This window comes from Halichondria panicea, chromosome 12 (genome assembly GCF_963675165.1).
Source record: "Halichondria panicea chromosome 12, odHalPani1.1, whole genome shotgun sequence".
NCBI lineage: Eukaryota > Metazoa > Porifera > Demospongiae > Suberitida > Halichondriidae > Halichondria > Halichondria panicea.
The window spans coordinates 2,256,979-2,272,451 of NC_087388.1; the positions used below are offsets into that span (position 1 = coordinate 2,256,979).

General features: G+C 39.9%; 3 protein-coding genes across 8 annotated transcripts in view; 1 reads left to right on the plus strand and 2 right to left on the minus strand.

Moving 5' to 3' along the window:
* Positions 1-15,473, plus strand: part of LOC135345679 (uncharacterized) — an 81,151-nt gene that overhangs the window by 20,848 nt on the left and 44,830 nt on the right. The window lies entirely within an intron of this gene.
* Positions 3,871-6,017, minus strand: LOC135345710 (uncharacterized). 2 transcript variants are annotated; one of them, XM_064543155.1, is made up of 5 exons: positions 5,194-6,017; positions 4,860-4,996; positions 4,634-4,810; positions 4,425-4,484; positions 3,871-4,338 (listed from the first exon to the last, which is right to left on the minus strand). In XM_064543155.1, the coding sequence occupies exons 1-5, from the start codon at positions 5,337-5,339 to the stop codon at positions 4,205-4,207; spliced, it is 654 nt and encodes a 217-aa protein (XP_064399225.1). In that variant the 5' UTR covers positions 5,340-6,017; the 3' UTR covers positions 3,871-4,204. The 2 variants fall into 2 exon arrangements, with proteins under 2 accessions (XP_064399225.1, XP_064399226.1); XM_064543156.1 differs by having other exon boundaries at positions 3,872-4,338; positions 4,634-4,996; positions 5,194-6,015.
* LOC135345709 (uncharacterized) lies at positions 6,267-14,250 on the minus strand. 3 transcript variants are annotated; one of them, XM_064543152.1, is made up of 10 exons: positions 11,123-14,250; positions 10,509-10,874; positions 10,296-10,367; positions 9,865-10,209; positions 9,285-9,389; positions 7,500-7,606; positions 7,044-7,382; positions 6,888-6,956; positions 6,694-6,806; positions 6,267-6,560 (listed from the first exon to the last, which is right to left on the minus strand). In XM_064543152.1, the coding sequence occupies exons 6-10, from the start codon at positions 7,576-7,578 to the stop codon at positions 6,519-6,521; spliced, it is 642 nt and encodes a 213-aa protein (XP_064399222.1). In that variant the 5' UTR covers positions 7,579-7,606; positions 9,285-9,389; positions 9,865-10,209; positions 10,296-10,367; positions 10,509-10,874; positions 11,123-14,250; the 3' UTR covers positions 6,267-6,518. The 3 variants fall into 3 exon arrangements, with proteins under 3 accessions (XP_064399222.1, XP_064399223.1, XP_064399221.1); XM_064543153.1 differs by lacking the exons at positions 9,285-9,389; positions 9,865-10,209; positions 10,296-10,367; positions 10,509-10,874; positions 11,123-14,250 and adding an exon at positions 7,711-9,278; XM_064543151.1 differs by lacking the exons at positions 6,267-6,560; positions 6,694-6,806; positions 6,888-6,956; ... (1 more) ...; positions 7,500-7,606; positions 9,285-9,389 and having other exon boundaries at positions 9,770-10,209; positions 11,123-14,207.

A 15,473-nucleotide genomic window follows, 5' to 3' on the forward strand; every position in this document is an offset into this window, starting at 1 on the left:
ATTACAATATCACTCACTTTGCACCTTCCTACCTCAAAATATTTTCGGGTGAAAGGGGGACAGTATTGACCTACCGTTTTGAGAAACTAATGTTCCAAGTTCTATCCGCATGCAAGAACAGCCTGGCATGAAAAAATTCAATGGCTGCCTTGTAACGGCTATACAAAAAAATTTTCGGATAAAAAATTTTTTTTTTAAGTTAGAGGAGATGTTGAAGTTACTTCTTATGAAAGAAAACCAAAATCCTAAAATAGCTCTAATATTTTACTTTGTAGTGTACTGAACATTATTAGTTTGCTCCATAAGGGTTGTTTTCCTAGGCCCTGTCACAAATATCGAAAACAGTAGTGTAGCCTCGACTCCAGCCCCTTGAATAGTGGGCCTGGTATTTACTGTTAGCGCGTGGGTGGACAATTAATTTATTATTTACCGTATTTTATCTCATTGAACGTTAAAACAGTTATTGTGATAAAGAACAGAAAAAAGAAAAAGAAGAGGCTACCTCTCTGTATATACTGTAGACAGAGACAGCTAAGTAAAACATCAGCTCTGTAGATTTATTCATTAACTTGAGGCTCGGATCGGATACACACTCAGGCGACAAGTTAATCTCATAAGAAATTAGTTAAACCTGTGGGTAAAAAATAAATGTGGATAAGTACAGTGGCTGTGACGTAACATAATGTGAGGACTACTTATTGATTTACACAATAGATTTACCATTGAAAGCACTATCCATTAATACACACTCAAGCAACAAGTCCGGATACACACTCAAGCAACAAGTCCCTCGGATCGGATACACACAAGTCCCTCGGATTGTAAACACATTCAGGCCACACAGTTCTCGGATCAGATACCACGTATTTACTCTGTGACCAATTTTCGGCAAATGTCACAACAATACTTCCTTCCAGATCTCAGAGAGAATGGCACTGAACGTCGAACAGACACACCAACACTTTGAAGATGGCTTCACTCAGAAACAAGAGGAGAAATCACCATCACTACACTTCTTTCAGAGAGAGGTGCACTGGTCCTGTCAAGCTTCACATCAATCAAGAAAGGGAGTGTCTGGAAAGCAGATGGACTTGCTCTGGGACTTGCCATAGCCGGTACCCACATAAACACCAGCGTACAGACACTTCAACCCCTCCAGCTGCTTGTCTTTCAAGACTAGACCTGGTTTTCCAACACAGGATAACGCGTACGCGAGAGCAGAAGAGAAGGTAGCAGCCATTACACAACTTGGACTAGATTTCTTTTTTCAATGACATCATTATAAATGAAACGGATATCAATGTTTTACAAACTAATGCGGAATAAGAATACTGATAAATATACTGCAATTTACGATTACCCAGATTCTGGGTAATTCTGGCGCATGCGTAAACAGTGTATACCAGGCCGCCTTTCTCAGCGGCTTGGAATCGAGGCTAACAGTAGTGTTACAGCACACAGCAGGTGAATACAATCTAGTACTGCATGCAAAAACAGTACAGTAATATCACACAGTAACAATAACATTGTCTAGACTAGAGTGAGATGGCGTCAGGTACAAGGATGAGTCGGGAAACAATCCTCTTTGCCAAAAAGTGCAAACTTTGTCTTGCACACTTTGTTTTGATGAGCGGTACACCATCAAAATAGTATAATCCATCAAAAAAACCATACAAAGACATACATACTGGCGCTGCACCCATGTGTATTGAATGTTTGCCAGGCTTGCCGTCACGATATAACTAAGGTACTTGACACCTTTGTACCTCGATGCCTAGCTGGCAATGAGTATCATATCTGAGAGAGAAAGCAAAGCATAATTATATATGCAGTGTTAAAGCATGTGATAGCAATGTGTTCGCCTTGTTGTTGTAGTCGATATTTGTGTGAAAGAGTGTTGGAAACGAAAAAATACCAACATTAAATTGTGAGCAATGGCTCGAAGCCAAAAAATGACAGTAAACAGACTACAATTGTAAGTAATCTCACCTAGCTCTGGGGATACATATAATAAACTACTTTTGTGCTACCCGAAGTGTGGTACTAGTAGTCTACCATCAACCACAGCTTGATTTGCATGCATGCAATGTTTTTATCAAGTTTTCCCCACATGTTTACATCTTGGAGTTTACATGTAAGGCTCATAAACGTGTGATATTTATTTTTCTGACAGGTTCCACAATATACTACTTGGAGAGCCTCTTACTTATATTCTCACCTTTATTAATCCTGAAGTTTACAGTGTGCACACGCTTTATATCCAGTCAGTGGAAAGAAATGTGATCGGCTACAAGAGTTCTTACAAACTTTATCCAGAAAAAACTGGCTGGAAATAGCTCAGGACGTGCAAACATCAATAGATCTTGTTTATTGACTCTCCCTCTCTCATAAATTCTGCCTTATACATCTGATCACAGTTAGTATTTAGCCCATGCAAGAAAGGAGTTCTCCCAGAGACACTACATACGCAGCCATTTTCTCAATTTGTTTACTATTTTGATTATGTAACAAAAATAAAATTCACGTGAATTGACCGTGTGCGTAGTGACTGTATTCATTGTGTCTACCCACTACAGTTTTTGGCATGCAGTTCTGCACATGACTTAAATTGTGCATTGCATAAAAATAATCACTGTTGAATACAACGCCTAACTCTGTGCTGGGGTCAAAGTACGATCCGTCTACACGCTCTGTGGTGAGTGTGTCGATGGTAAGGCCGGGCCGTCTAGTGTTCAGGGGTGGTGGTCCAGTAGTGAGCGTGTGGAGGGTTACCTGCATGTGCGTGCGCAGCAGGGGTAGAGCGATGAGTGTGTGGACACAAAAATGAGCTGTTTAAGCAAACTAGACACTTTCATGGACTGCTTTAACTGCTAATGAGACAGTATACGTAGTTGAAAAATAATAGGCTAGACACGCAGTGCTCAAAATTGCTAGTTTTTAGTGCCATTTCGGTTTGGGAGAGATTTGAAGAAAATTTTACGGCTAAGGTCCAAAAATTACACAGAGTAAGCTTGAATAAATTGTCAAACTTTTGATAATAAAAATTTGTCCAGAAATACTTTAGTTCTGGAGATAATCGATGTTACATACATTTTTTTTACGATCACCATTATTATCAGCTAAAATTAGTTCCCACTACAACAACTTTTGGGGTTTGAATCATGTTGTAGCTTATTCTTTTACCTATACAATGGTATTAGCACAATTTCATAAATGTTTCGATCTTGACATTTATACAACTACTCACCTATTTTTGTATTCTACTCTCTAGACGGATGCCCTGTAGTTGGTCTGTTGGTAAATCAGATTTGTTTTCTGTCTTAGTTCTGTAAATTAGCTAGCTCTTACTCATTGAATGAATCGCCTCAGTTTGAAGAGGTACATGTAAAGCCAATGGTAAATTATGCATTATTATGTTATTGAAATCGAAAACTGCCTCCCTTTCTTGTGTTTTAATATCAAAAGCGTGAACATGATGTACTCCCAAAGCCACAAATAATTGTTTGTAAAGGAGATTGGTCACTCAGTCCAGAGTCCAGTCCAAAGTCCATGGTACAATGACCCAGGAAGTGTCATATATGACCATGGAAAACCACAAACCACAAAAACCATGTGAATATGATGTCACAATTAAACCAGAAAAGGGAATTAACCAGGGGGTTTGTGCCTTTTGCATGATTGGTATACCTTGGGGAGTAGCCACAGGAAGCATTGGTACGATAAAGCTGACTGTGTGTGTGTAATCAGGCTGTAATACGACTACGTGCAAATTTAATATCAGCTTATAATTATACTTAACTCGTGGATTTGCAAACTAAAGCTTCTTTCACGAGTTTTATGGGAAGGCTGTTGCATTCTTCAAAATCGTACTAAGCTCATTCAAAGTTTCTTGTTAAGCCATTTAATCAATCACATAAACAATGAAAAGGATATGTTTGAGGTAATTATAAAGTATGTTTGTACAAGGAGGTGTTCAGTGTATGTCAGGGTAACTACATAATTATAGCTATATACGTGTCTAGTTATAGTTAGGTTAAGCCTCAGGGATGACGTATGTAGCAACACTTCACTGCTTGTGGGCTTCGTTCTGTTCTCAACTCAGTCCCGAAATTAATCTCTCAGTCTCACTATCGCTCAACGATGTTATATTGAAGGGGTTATCAAGTTGCTTATTCCGATGGTGGCAATCCAACCAAATTGATAGCTAGGTCTCTCCTCCAGCCTTTCGACAGCACACACACAACAGCACTAAAACAAGAACGCCGATTAAGAACACGATCACCAGCGACAACGCAACAATGATCCCTACAGTGGCAGGACCTGAGCATCTGAGTGGTTCTGTGTGGAAGAATATGGTACTACAATGAATATTTCTAAGGGGTGCGTCTTTACTTTTAGTTGTTAGTATTAGAGCTCAGTCTCACCGGTGTTGCTTCCAGAGTTGGTGCTGGTAGTGTCACTTGTGGTAGCCATAGTTGTGGTACCTGGGAAATACACTTGTCACGACTCAATTGGATATTCACATGCAACTGTACATTTTGTGTCACCATGCAAAAGTATGGGGACCACCACAACAATAACTGGTAGCTAATGGTCTATATACATGCAATGCCTATAGTCTAGAAATACTTACCGAGAGTTGTTGGTGAATGTTGAGCCAAGTCAATCGCAGTGAGATGGTAAACTAACTTTAACTTAAACCTAGTGGTACGGTACAGATCAAAAGACATTTGCTTAAATTTTACTCCTTCCTTCATCTGTCTAAGAGTGATTTGGACTTCTTTGCAGCTCCATTGGGGGTTGTTGCTGTCTGTGCAGCTATTGTAGATGACTGTGATATTAGAGTTTTTTTTATTTACCGGGATCAGGAATTCTCCGAGTGTAACTTTCAAGTAAAGTTGTTCGAATTGAGACTCGTTCGAAGAGACACGAAGTGTAATTTTTGTCTTTGGTCCCTCGAGCACTAGTGTGGGTCCTGGTGGAGACTGCTTCAACTCTGCAAGAATTTTTTTATATAAAGTGCATAAAGTATGGTAGTACATATTGTATATAGAAGAGCATCCTACAATAATTATATTTGAGATCAGTCAGTTGAGCACCATAGATAATCTATGAGTCCACTTAGCTAGCTAACAATCTACTCCGTTCCAGCAACTATAAAGTTTTTACTAGTAGAAATACAAACAGACTCACTCAGATTCCGAGCATTGAATGTAACAGCTTTTACTGACTGCAAGGTCATGATGACTGCCAGCACAATAATGTAGCTGAGGTAGCCTCTCATGTCTACTGCTTTGTTTGACAGTTCCTTGGTTGAAATATGAGAAAGTTGTATTCATGTTTGCAAGTCCAAGTCGTTTATTTATACTTGTACAATGAATGTATGTGCATGTGCATTGGTGTGGAGTGGCAGGGGGGATATTTTCAGGAAGTTCCCCAGGTTTTTTTTTGTTTTGTTTATATAGCTAAGGATCTGTAATGTGAGATCTCTGGTGTATTACCAGACATCCTCGATCATATGATCATAATTATGCCTCGGTGCGCATGCGCAAGCGAGGTATACGGTAGTGTGTTTGTGTGTCTGTGTGTGTGTAGACTGCTACAGCTGCTCAAGGATGAATCAAGTGCAAGTTTCTATAGGCTTCTAGTCATGTTTACTTGGATTTTAATTCATGGATTTGCAAAATAATGCTTCGTTCTCGAGTTATGCCTAGTTTTGCTTACTTGGAATGCCATTGCAGCCTTTTCAGAAGAGCACGTAGCCAAACTTGTTTACCGAGTGTTGCTACTCTACTTAGTAGTTAGCTCTGCACTAGAACGCTAGCTATTGGTAGCTGCAAGAGTGAGAAGAGAGCTGCAAGGCTCTGCTAATGCAGCCATTAATTTTAAACTTGAACTTTTGGCATCGATCGTTTTTAACAACAATCATGGTTGATCATTACCCACTCTCTGAGTTTTTGCATGCAGCAAAATTAAATTGTTTATCATGTGCATAAAAGCTATTAGTAGCTTTATGTTATGTAGCTTTGGCATCTCCACTGAGACATCAGCACCCGCGGTGCTTTCATTATTTTAGGCACTCTTTTTAGAGTGTGCGTATTTATATAATAGCACTCACTATGAAACATGCTTGCATTTATCTTGTACGTACATTGCATATCACACAATGTGTGGCTAGTTTTGCTTCTCCTACCCTACAGTGATCATGTGACAAATTTCTTGTTGTTTTAAGCCATCGACCACATGACATCGTTTATAGCTGACTCATAAAATTATATCATTTTAATCCATACAACAAATAACATTTTGCACAGAAAAAGAGGTGATGTCTGAGCAATATACGTACACACATGTGTACCTAACTACTAGTTAGTCAGTATCAGGGATGATGTGGTAGCAACACTTGGCTTCACTGCTCGTGTGCTTCAGTTCCAATTGAGTCACTGAAATTGCTGACACTCAACGATGCTATTGGGTTCTCCAGTCCCTTAGTCATGTGAGCTGTCCACCAGTAACGTCTAGTTGGGCTGGGTTTGGTTCTCTACATCTTGAGTGGAACCCTGCAAAAATACGTACAAGCGTGTCATGGCACAGACAGTATTCATTTCAAAATGTGCATGTTGTTCCAGGGGAGGGGATAGTGTACATCTATGTATTGCCTTTGGTCATTTTTCTGCTTACGTAAACACTCACATTTTTGGTCCTCTTCATGTACATCACCACCATAGCTAATATTAGAGCCACAATGATTAGCAGACAAACAGCCACGGCAATGATTAGTCCCATGGAAGCAGAATCAAGAGCTCCTGCAAATAGAGCATACAATGTCATTGACCATCATAAGAGGCGAAGGCAATTAGTTTAGTAGAAGTAATTGTAAAACGTACCTTTGTTACTGCCAGTATCGATAATACTAAGAGTGGTTGTCAACCTGGTCAGTGTCTGGTCAGTGGGGTCTGCATGGTTGTGAGGTTAAATAAAAAAGATCCCCACTATCACTAGATCTATACTGTGGCAATTTTGCTAGTCAACAGTAAACTCACCAGTAGTAGTAGGAGGCTGGAGTTGAACTGTGGACAGAATTTCCTCTTCTACAATACCATTGTAGAGGCCAAATGAAATGTTTTGGAATTTGTGCTCTCTTCTCCACAGCGTTATTTGTGCCTCTTTACACCACGATGTGGGTTGGTCACTGTCTGTACAACTGTTATAGATAACAGTGTAATTGCCTCGAGGCCTTTCTTGATGTACACGAAACGTTCCGACCACCACATTCAGAACGAGGTTTCGGAAGTACGAATCATTTGAGGTGATTCTAAAGGTGATTTTAGTCTTGTCCACATTAAGGAATATTGTATCTCCAGCTGGAGTCAGTTCCTGATCTGCAAGAAGTTTCAAAATATGCATTAACTACAGTAAAAGACATATCATTGCATGTACACATTAACAACAAGCTACAGCTATACGTATAATAGCTAGCTAGTATTACAGCCACTCACTAGTGTCTGCTTGTGCTTGTGGCACAAAGATAGCCAGGGTTATGGCCACAATGAAGTAGCTGAGCTTGTTTCCAGACATGTTCTTCTTGTTTTCTTGATTTTAATATCTTTATCACAAGCAGGATTATTATCACAAGCAGAATTACCCATTATATATGCAAGTAGATCTATATAGCTAGCTAGCTGGATTTAATGATTCCCTGGTACTTACCCATGGGCCCAGTAGATCTGCTGATCTGTGGTTAATTCTGTCATCGTGCACAAATTAATGACCTACAATGCTATGAATAACATTATTTCACAACTTTAGCAGAACAGCTGCAGTGAAATTGCAGACAAATCTATCTGTGAAAATAATTATGTCACCTTAAGGTAACTGTACTGCATAACTCTGTGGTCGAAACAATCATCGAATGCCTCTTCTTGACGACAGCTTAGAGGTTATGCACAGGGCGTGGTCATGCAACACCCACGTGGATCATTGTCAACCACGTTGAGTGGCAAAAAAACTTTTTTTACACACAAGTGGATAGTAAATAGCACAATTGATCGACGTGTTTATGCAAAAACGATATGCTAGTGTATATTCAGTTGGTAAACCAGTATTTTTTGTGTGTGTGTGCAGGACGTCTTAGTTTCTGTAAATTAGCTAGCTCTTACTGAATCGCTTCAGTTTGAAGAGGTGTAAAGCGAATTACCAATTATGCAATCATTATGTAGAAAACTGTCTCCCTTAATTTCTTGTGTTTTAATATTAAGAGCGTAAACATGGTGTACTCCAAAGCCACAATTCAAAGAGCCCAATTAAAGACTTTCTTTGGCACGGATTTTGTGTTGATTGAAGCTTGTAACTGCTGTTAAGCACATTATTATATTATTTGAAGTGATAGCAGCATTTGCCCAACTCTGCGTCATTAGTTCACTGATAGATTTTTTATGCTAGCAACACTTCCCAGAAAGTGCACATGCCTTTGTGCAGAGTCTTTCATCAGGAGTATCATGTGAATGCACTGCCATATGGGGAAACCACAAAAACAAATGTGGCTTCAAGGCACAATCCAGAACAAAGGTACAAAGGGAATTAACCAGGGAATTAACCAGGGGGTTTGTACCTTTTGTATGTATGCCATAGATGGACTATGTTTATATTTAGTGTGACATAATTATAGTGTGACATAATTATACCTCGGTGAGTAGCCACATGCAGGAAGCATTGGTACTGTAAAGCCGGCTGCCTGTAATGCGACTAGAATTAATATCAGCTTCTATAGAGTTCTATAGACTTTTAGAACTGACAGGTTGGATTTAAAATCTACAGAAACAAGATCACACAAGCAGCCATTGATGTACAGCAAAGCACAACACACATTTTTTGACAACTCAGTACAGCCTACATCCAGCCATACAAGTAGAGAAGCAACACTCGGTGAACAAGTTTTGCTGCTACGGACTCTTCTGAAAAGGCTGCAATGGCATTCCAAGTAAAACTAGGCATAACTCGAAAACGAAGCTTTATTTTGCAAATCCACAAATAGCAAGCAAATGACTAGAAGCCTATAGAAACTCTTACTTGCACTTCGTTGATCCTTGAGCAGCTGAAATAGTCTACACACACACACACACACACACACAAACACACTACCGTATACCTCGCTTGCGCATGCGCACCGAGGCATAAAAAGCACACTTGTACTCCAGTACTTGCACTTGTGTTCAAATTCACAGCACAAATATAGCTGCTTCCTATGTTATGGTTATCATAAATCTAGGGACCTTCAAACTTACACAGTGGGCTAAAGATGGTCTCAGCTCACAGACAGCAGTCTTAGATTACACGTGGGTCAAAGTTCAAGATATATTGGCAATCGGCGTTTGGACATTGGTGCATATCTGGAGGTCAAAGGTCACAAACATTGGCAATGCATTATTGGTGCATGACGCTACCTCCAGGGCCACTGTAAAAACCACAAACCATGCACAAAAACCATGTGAATATGATGTCACAATTAAAACAGAAAAGGGAATTAACCAGGGGGTTTGTGCCTTTTGCATGATTGGTATACCTTGGGGAGTAACCACAGGAAGCATTGGTACGATAAAGCTGACTGTGTGTATGTGTAATCGGGCTGTAATACAACTACAAATATCAGCTTATAATTATACTTAACTCGTGGACTTGCAAACTAAAGCTTCTTTCACGAGTTTTATGGGAAGGCTGTTGCACTCTTCAAAATCATACTAAGCAAATCTTTTCGTTCATTGTTAAGCCATTAATCAGGAATAACAATTATGTTTGAGGTAATTATAATGTATGTTTGTAAATAAAACAAGGAGGTGTTCAGTGCATGTATGCAGAGTAACGTACATAATTATAGCTATATACTTGTCTAGTTGTAGTTAGGTTGAGCCTTAGGGATGACGTATGTAGCAACACTTCACTGCTTGTGGGCTTCGTTCTGTTCTCAACTCAGTCCCGAAATTAATCTCTCAGTCTCACTATCGCTCAACGATGTTATATTGAAGGGGTTATCAAGTTGCTTATTCCGATGGTGGCAATCCAACCAAATCGATAGCTAGGGCTCTCCTCCTTCAGCCTTTCGACAGCACACGCACAACAGCACTAACACAAGAACGCCGATTAAGAACACGATCACCAGCGACAACGCAACAATGATCCCTACAGTGGCAGGACCTGACAATCTGAGTGGTTCTGTGTGGGAGAATATGGTACTACAATGAATATTTCTAAGGGGTGCTTCTTTAGTTTTAGTTTTTAGCTGTAGAGCTTAGTCTCACCGGTGTTGCTTCCTGGCTGTTCAGAGTTGATGCTGGTAGTGTCCTCACTTGTGGTTACCATAGTAGTGGTACCTGAGGAAATACACTTGTCACGACTCGATTGGATAGTCATGCACAACTGTACACATTTTGTGTCACTATGTAAAGTATGGGGACCACGTACCACAACAATACTGGTAGCTATAATCGTCTATATAGTCTAGAAATACTTACTGAGAGTTGTTGGTGAATATTGAGTCAGTTCAATCGTAGTGAGATAGTAAACTAACTTAAACCTAGTTGTACGGTACAGATCAAAGGACATTTGCTGAAATAATCCAAATTCTTCCCCTCCCTTCGTCTGTCTAAGAGTGATTTGGACTTCTTTGCACCTCCATTGAGGGTCGTCGCTGTCTGTGCAGCTGTTGTAGATCACTGTGAGATTTGAGTTTATTGTATTTGCCCGGATTATGATTTTTCCGAGTTTAACTTTTAAGTAAAGTGTTTCGAATAGAGACTCGTTCGAAGAGACACGAAGTGTAACTTTTGTCTTTGGTCCCTCGAGCACTAGTGTAGGTCCTGGTGGAGACTGCTTCAACCCTGCAAGAAGTTTTTATATAAAGTGCATGAAGTATGGTAGTGCATAAAATTATCATCCTACAATAATTATATTTGACATCAGTCAGTTGAGTCCAGTCCACCATACATAATCTGAGTCCACTCAGCTAGCTACAAAACTATTTCTTAACTTTACTACTAGTATACTCTGGCCATTCCAGCAACTGCATGAATGTAAGCAAACTATAAAGTTTTTACTTAGATCTAGGTAGAAATACAAACAGACTCACTCAGATTCTGAGCATTGAACGTAACAGCTTTTGCTGACTGCAAGACTGCCAGCACAATAATGTAGCTGAAGTAGCCTCTCATGTCTACTGCTTTGCTTGACAGATGAATTGATTCTTAGTTGAAATATATTGTAGAGAAAGTCCATCCAGTTGTACTTTGTATTTATGTTTTGACATGCAAGTCCCTGTATTTATGCTGGAAGAATACATGAAATGGCAAGGGAAAATTCCCAGGGAGATTCCCAGGGAGTTACCCAGGGGTTGTTTTTTAAAAGAGATCTCTGGCATGCAGGGTGACATCCTCACATTACAGGAAACTTGCCAACATCTTATGAATTTGCCCCACTCAGTCTGCCCTAAGACCCACAACTTTTCAGACAAGACAGGAAATACATACCACAAGTATTTTAATGGTTTCACAAGGATGACATCACAAAAACATTGTTTTAATAAGATTCATAATGATGACACCCTACAACTAGGCCCTGGCAAATTATGCTCCTTTTTCTGCCTATTATGCTTTTGAGCACTGCCCCAAATTCAGCCTATTACGCTTGTCGAAAGAACCCATTATGCCCCACATTGACGTCCTTTTTTCAGCAGTAGTAGTAGCCAAAAAATTATTTTTTGTTGTATTGTACATTTGTAACATAACTGAAGATTCAACATAATCTTCTAGACGTGAAAGAGTCATTTAAAAGAGAAAAAACACGTTCAGCAACAGTAGAGGACTGTTGTATTTGTACCAAATTGACCAAATTCAAAATTTTAACCCTATTATGCCCTAATTATGCCAGCATAATGACCTAACCTATATGCCCCAAATTATGCTGGCATAATTTGCCAGGGCCTACCTACAACTCTGCCAGATTGTAGTGAAGGGTGATTTTTTCTAAATTTCCAAAGCTCATAACACAGACCATTTACTGAACTAGAACTTGTTACTAGGAGACAAATTAGTTCAATATGGAATGTATTGACTCAGCAAGTTTGGACTGATTGAGATAGTGTGAACAGCTTGGCAAAAATTCAAAGATACCTCATTCTGAATAGTCTCTGTGGTTGGTGGAACTCATGGCTGCATATCTCCAGATGTGAAAGGAACCAGTGACTGCCTAAAGTATCAACTTGTACATCTGATGCACGTGCATGCTTAGCAGCAAGCTAGAAGGCTTGAAGTCATTCATGATGTGTTCTATGCTATTGCCAAGTTGTGTATTTATGTCAAAGTTTGTGTAACTGCTTTGCAAACACTATTCATTTGTATGGCATTTACCTTGAATATGTTGTTATTCAGAATTGTTCAATCAATTTTTAGCTTGCTATGTCAATGGTGAACAGCTTGCTCAAAAATTCGAACTTTCCGCAATCGTTTTACACAACTTCATGCTAGTTTGACCCAAATTCATAATTTAAAGTGTTTATCGTATGTTAAACTGTCTTCTTATTACAGATTTCAACTTAGATAGCTCTAAAAACCTTTATTTTTATCAGAAACAAAGAAAAAATGTTCTCATTAATATATTCATGAGGCAACTTGTAGCACTTCCTGTCTTACAACATTTGGGGTCTTAGTAGCCTCTACACAGGCTCTCCTTTTTCTGTTCTTTATCACAATCTTTCAATAAGATAAAATACTGTATTATTCGTTTAATGAGATAAAATACGGTATTAATTGGAGGAATAAAGAAAGAAATAGACGTAGAGTTAGGAAAAAGGAGAGCCTGTATCGGGAAGTCGCGTGAGGGTAGAAGGGTGGTAGAAGGGTGAAAATGAGCGTGGGCATACTGAGCTAGAGATGTTGGACTGCCCACGCAGAGGTCTACGACTAATAAAACTTTGCCTGCAGCAAGCTGGACATGGACTTGGAACTGGAAGTTTGCAAGCACTATAGCTAGCTATACCTTAGGCTTAGCTAGATGATCTACTAGTCTAGATTGTGTGTTTAGATTCTAATCAGACTATTACCTTTTCGTGTGTCTTTCTACATGCTATAGTAGAATAGTTTAGTCATCATTATCATATAGCAGGTAGCTACTGCCACCAGAGCTGGCCACGCTGGTTCTCTGATCTGACTTGCAGCACAGCTTGGTGATTGTTCAGTACAGTTTTATTAATTAACTCTGAATGCGTGGGAGAATACCTTACGTCACGATTGTGGGCTACATATCGCCCACGTTCATAAAAATCCTTGTGGATCACGCGATTTCCCAAACCAGGCCTTACTTTTTCTTAACTGTACGCCCATTTCTTTCTTTGCTGCCTCACTATGTCTTTCTTATGTTTATGGATGAACAGTGACAACAGCAAGAAAAAGTAAGGCCTGGGAACGAGGCTAGGGTCTTAGGGCAGACTGACTACATGTGATCCCTACATGTACATAATATTCCAATGATACACAGACAATTCTTTATTGTCATTTTATATGTCACAATTAGAGGCCACTCCAAATGAGACCGCACTTTCCCGTCCTCCACATGCATCCTGTGAAGCGATCACATTGATAGTAATTATTGTCATTATTGAAATTACTTTCAAGCGTGTGTACATAATTATGTTGAATTGTTGAGGTTGCTTAAATGACGATAATGTCGCATGTTTGTAATGATATTCATAGTAGTGAATAAGATAATGCTCTCGCCCACACGCATCTAATTCTCTGACGGGGGGGGGGGGCTACAACCTCATGTAGAGTGGCTTTCTTTTTGCCCTAAACTTAATCAGTGATTGTTTGTATGTCACCACACCAACTGTAGTGTGTGCTTCAATCACTGTTACTTTTTGTCTTGTAAATATTCTCTCAATTTATTAGACATTCAAATAACTGAAACATCTGTACAATTAAGGTATAGGAGAGCTCACTAATGAACTCACTAATGAATTATTAATCTTATAATGAACTGGGAATTCTTACCTTCATTGCCATCAGGTACTTTCCTATAGAACTCAATAAGTTGAAAACTAACGGTGTGAAAGAGGAGTGTTCAACTTCCTGGATTCTTTGCTGATATGCCCCCGTTTCTTTTCCAGTTCGTGTTTTCTGTATATTGCTGCATGTGACTGGTTTCTGTTGGAGGGGACGAGCGGGTTGAACACTCTCACATCAAAGTATGTTTTTTGAAATCTGCCCCCCAAACACCATTAGGCCGATATACCCAAACGTGCGTTTTCTTGCCTGTTCGCTGAGGCCCCGTTGAATTGGTCCGCGCTCACAGGTTGTAGGTTGGGCTCCACACACACTTCACTGCATACTTCCGTGAGAAGGGATGCTTTGGTATCGCTTATTTCGTTGTGCCTTAACGTAGGAAACCCTCCTTTGGCACAGGAGAGGGCGTGCTCCACATTGAAGTTTTTGCCACAGTCGCATTTGGAGGGCAAGCGAGTTGGGGTCCAGCCATAGCGTAGTGCCAGGGCATCTTGGAAGGCCGACTTGTGTAGTGTGAATCCATGTTCCGATAGTGGGAGAACCGTGAGCCAAGTGGAGGCTCCTTTTGTCTTGGATAGCTCCACTGCCTTCTGGAGCCAGCTCGGTAGCTGTTGATGTATAGAGGCTGCTTCTTCTTCTTGTCTGTTCCTGTTGTCCTTACTAAACCTCTCTTTTCTTCAGTTGCTGATCACGGACTATGTTATATCCATATTCATTGTCTTGAGCCAGGATGTGGTCAGTGAGGGATGAGGTGACTGTGAGAGAGTGGTTCAGTTCCTTGTCCGCTAGCTTGGAGGGGATAGTTATTGCTAGTCCGCCGAGCCGAGCCGGTATAGAGCGTATAAGTCGCATTCAACACTGTTTGGAGGTGGTCTTCCCGTAATGGCTGGTATCAGTTTAGTTCGAAGTGTGTTATCCAGTGGGACTAATAGGTGGCTCATGTTGGGTACGACCCGGCTGAGGTATATGTCCATTTACTTAGGAGGCCATGAGTAATGGCTGAGTAGGCGGCATGTGGTTGCGACTTTGCAGATTACTTAACAGCTCTTGAATAGTGACGACAGTGATGACGCATGCCAAGGCAAATGCGGTTCCACGATTACTACAGCAGTTCAACACTCTTACTCTTGGTCTGCCCTAAGACCCCCAACTTTTCAAGACAAGACAGGAAATACATACGGCAAGTATTTTTTCATAAGGATTACATCATAATGAAATTCATAATTATATAGTTCATAATGATGACACCCAACAACTCTACCAGAGATTGTAGTGAAGGGTGATTTTTTTCTGAATTTCCAAAGCTCATAACACAGACCATTATTATTTTTACTGAACTATAGAACTTGTTACTAGGAGATAAATTAGTTCAATATGAACATGAAGTGGCTTTCCTTTTGCCCTAAATCTTTAGTAATATAAACT

Coding starts and splice junctions, on each gene's coding strand:
- LOC135345709 (XM_064543151.1), bottom strand. CDS start 11,204: ATGAGAGGCTACTTCAGCTACATTATTGTGCTGGCAGTCTTGCAGTCA. Junction 10,875..11,122: donor GTTCAATGCTCAGAATCTGA/GTGAGTCTGTTT, acceptor AACTTCTTGCAG/GGTTGAAGCAGTCTCCACCA. Junction 10,368..10,508: donor ATATTCACCAACAACTCTCA/GTAAGTATTTCT, acceptor GTATTTCCTCAG/GTACCACTACTATGGTAACC.
- LOC135345710 (XM_064543155.1), bottom strand. CDS start 5,339: ATGAATACAACTTTCTCATATTTCAACCAAGGAACTGTCAAACAAAGC. Junction 4,997..5,193: donor ATTCAATGCTCGGAATCTGA/GTGAGTCTGTTT, acceptor AAATTCTTGCAG/AGTTGAAGCAGTCTCCACCA. Junction 4,339..4,424: donor CAACTCTGGAAGCAACACCG/GTGAGACTGAGC, acceptor TCTTCCACACAG/AACCACTCAGATGCTCAGGT.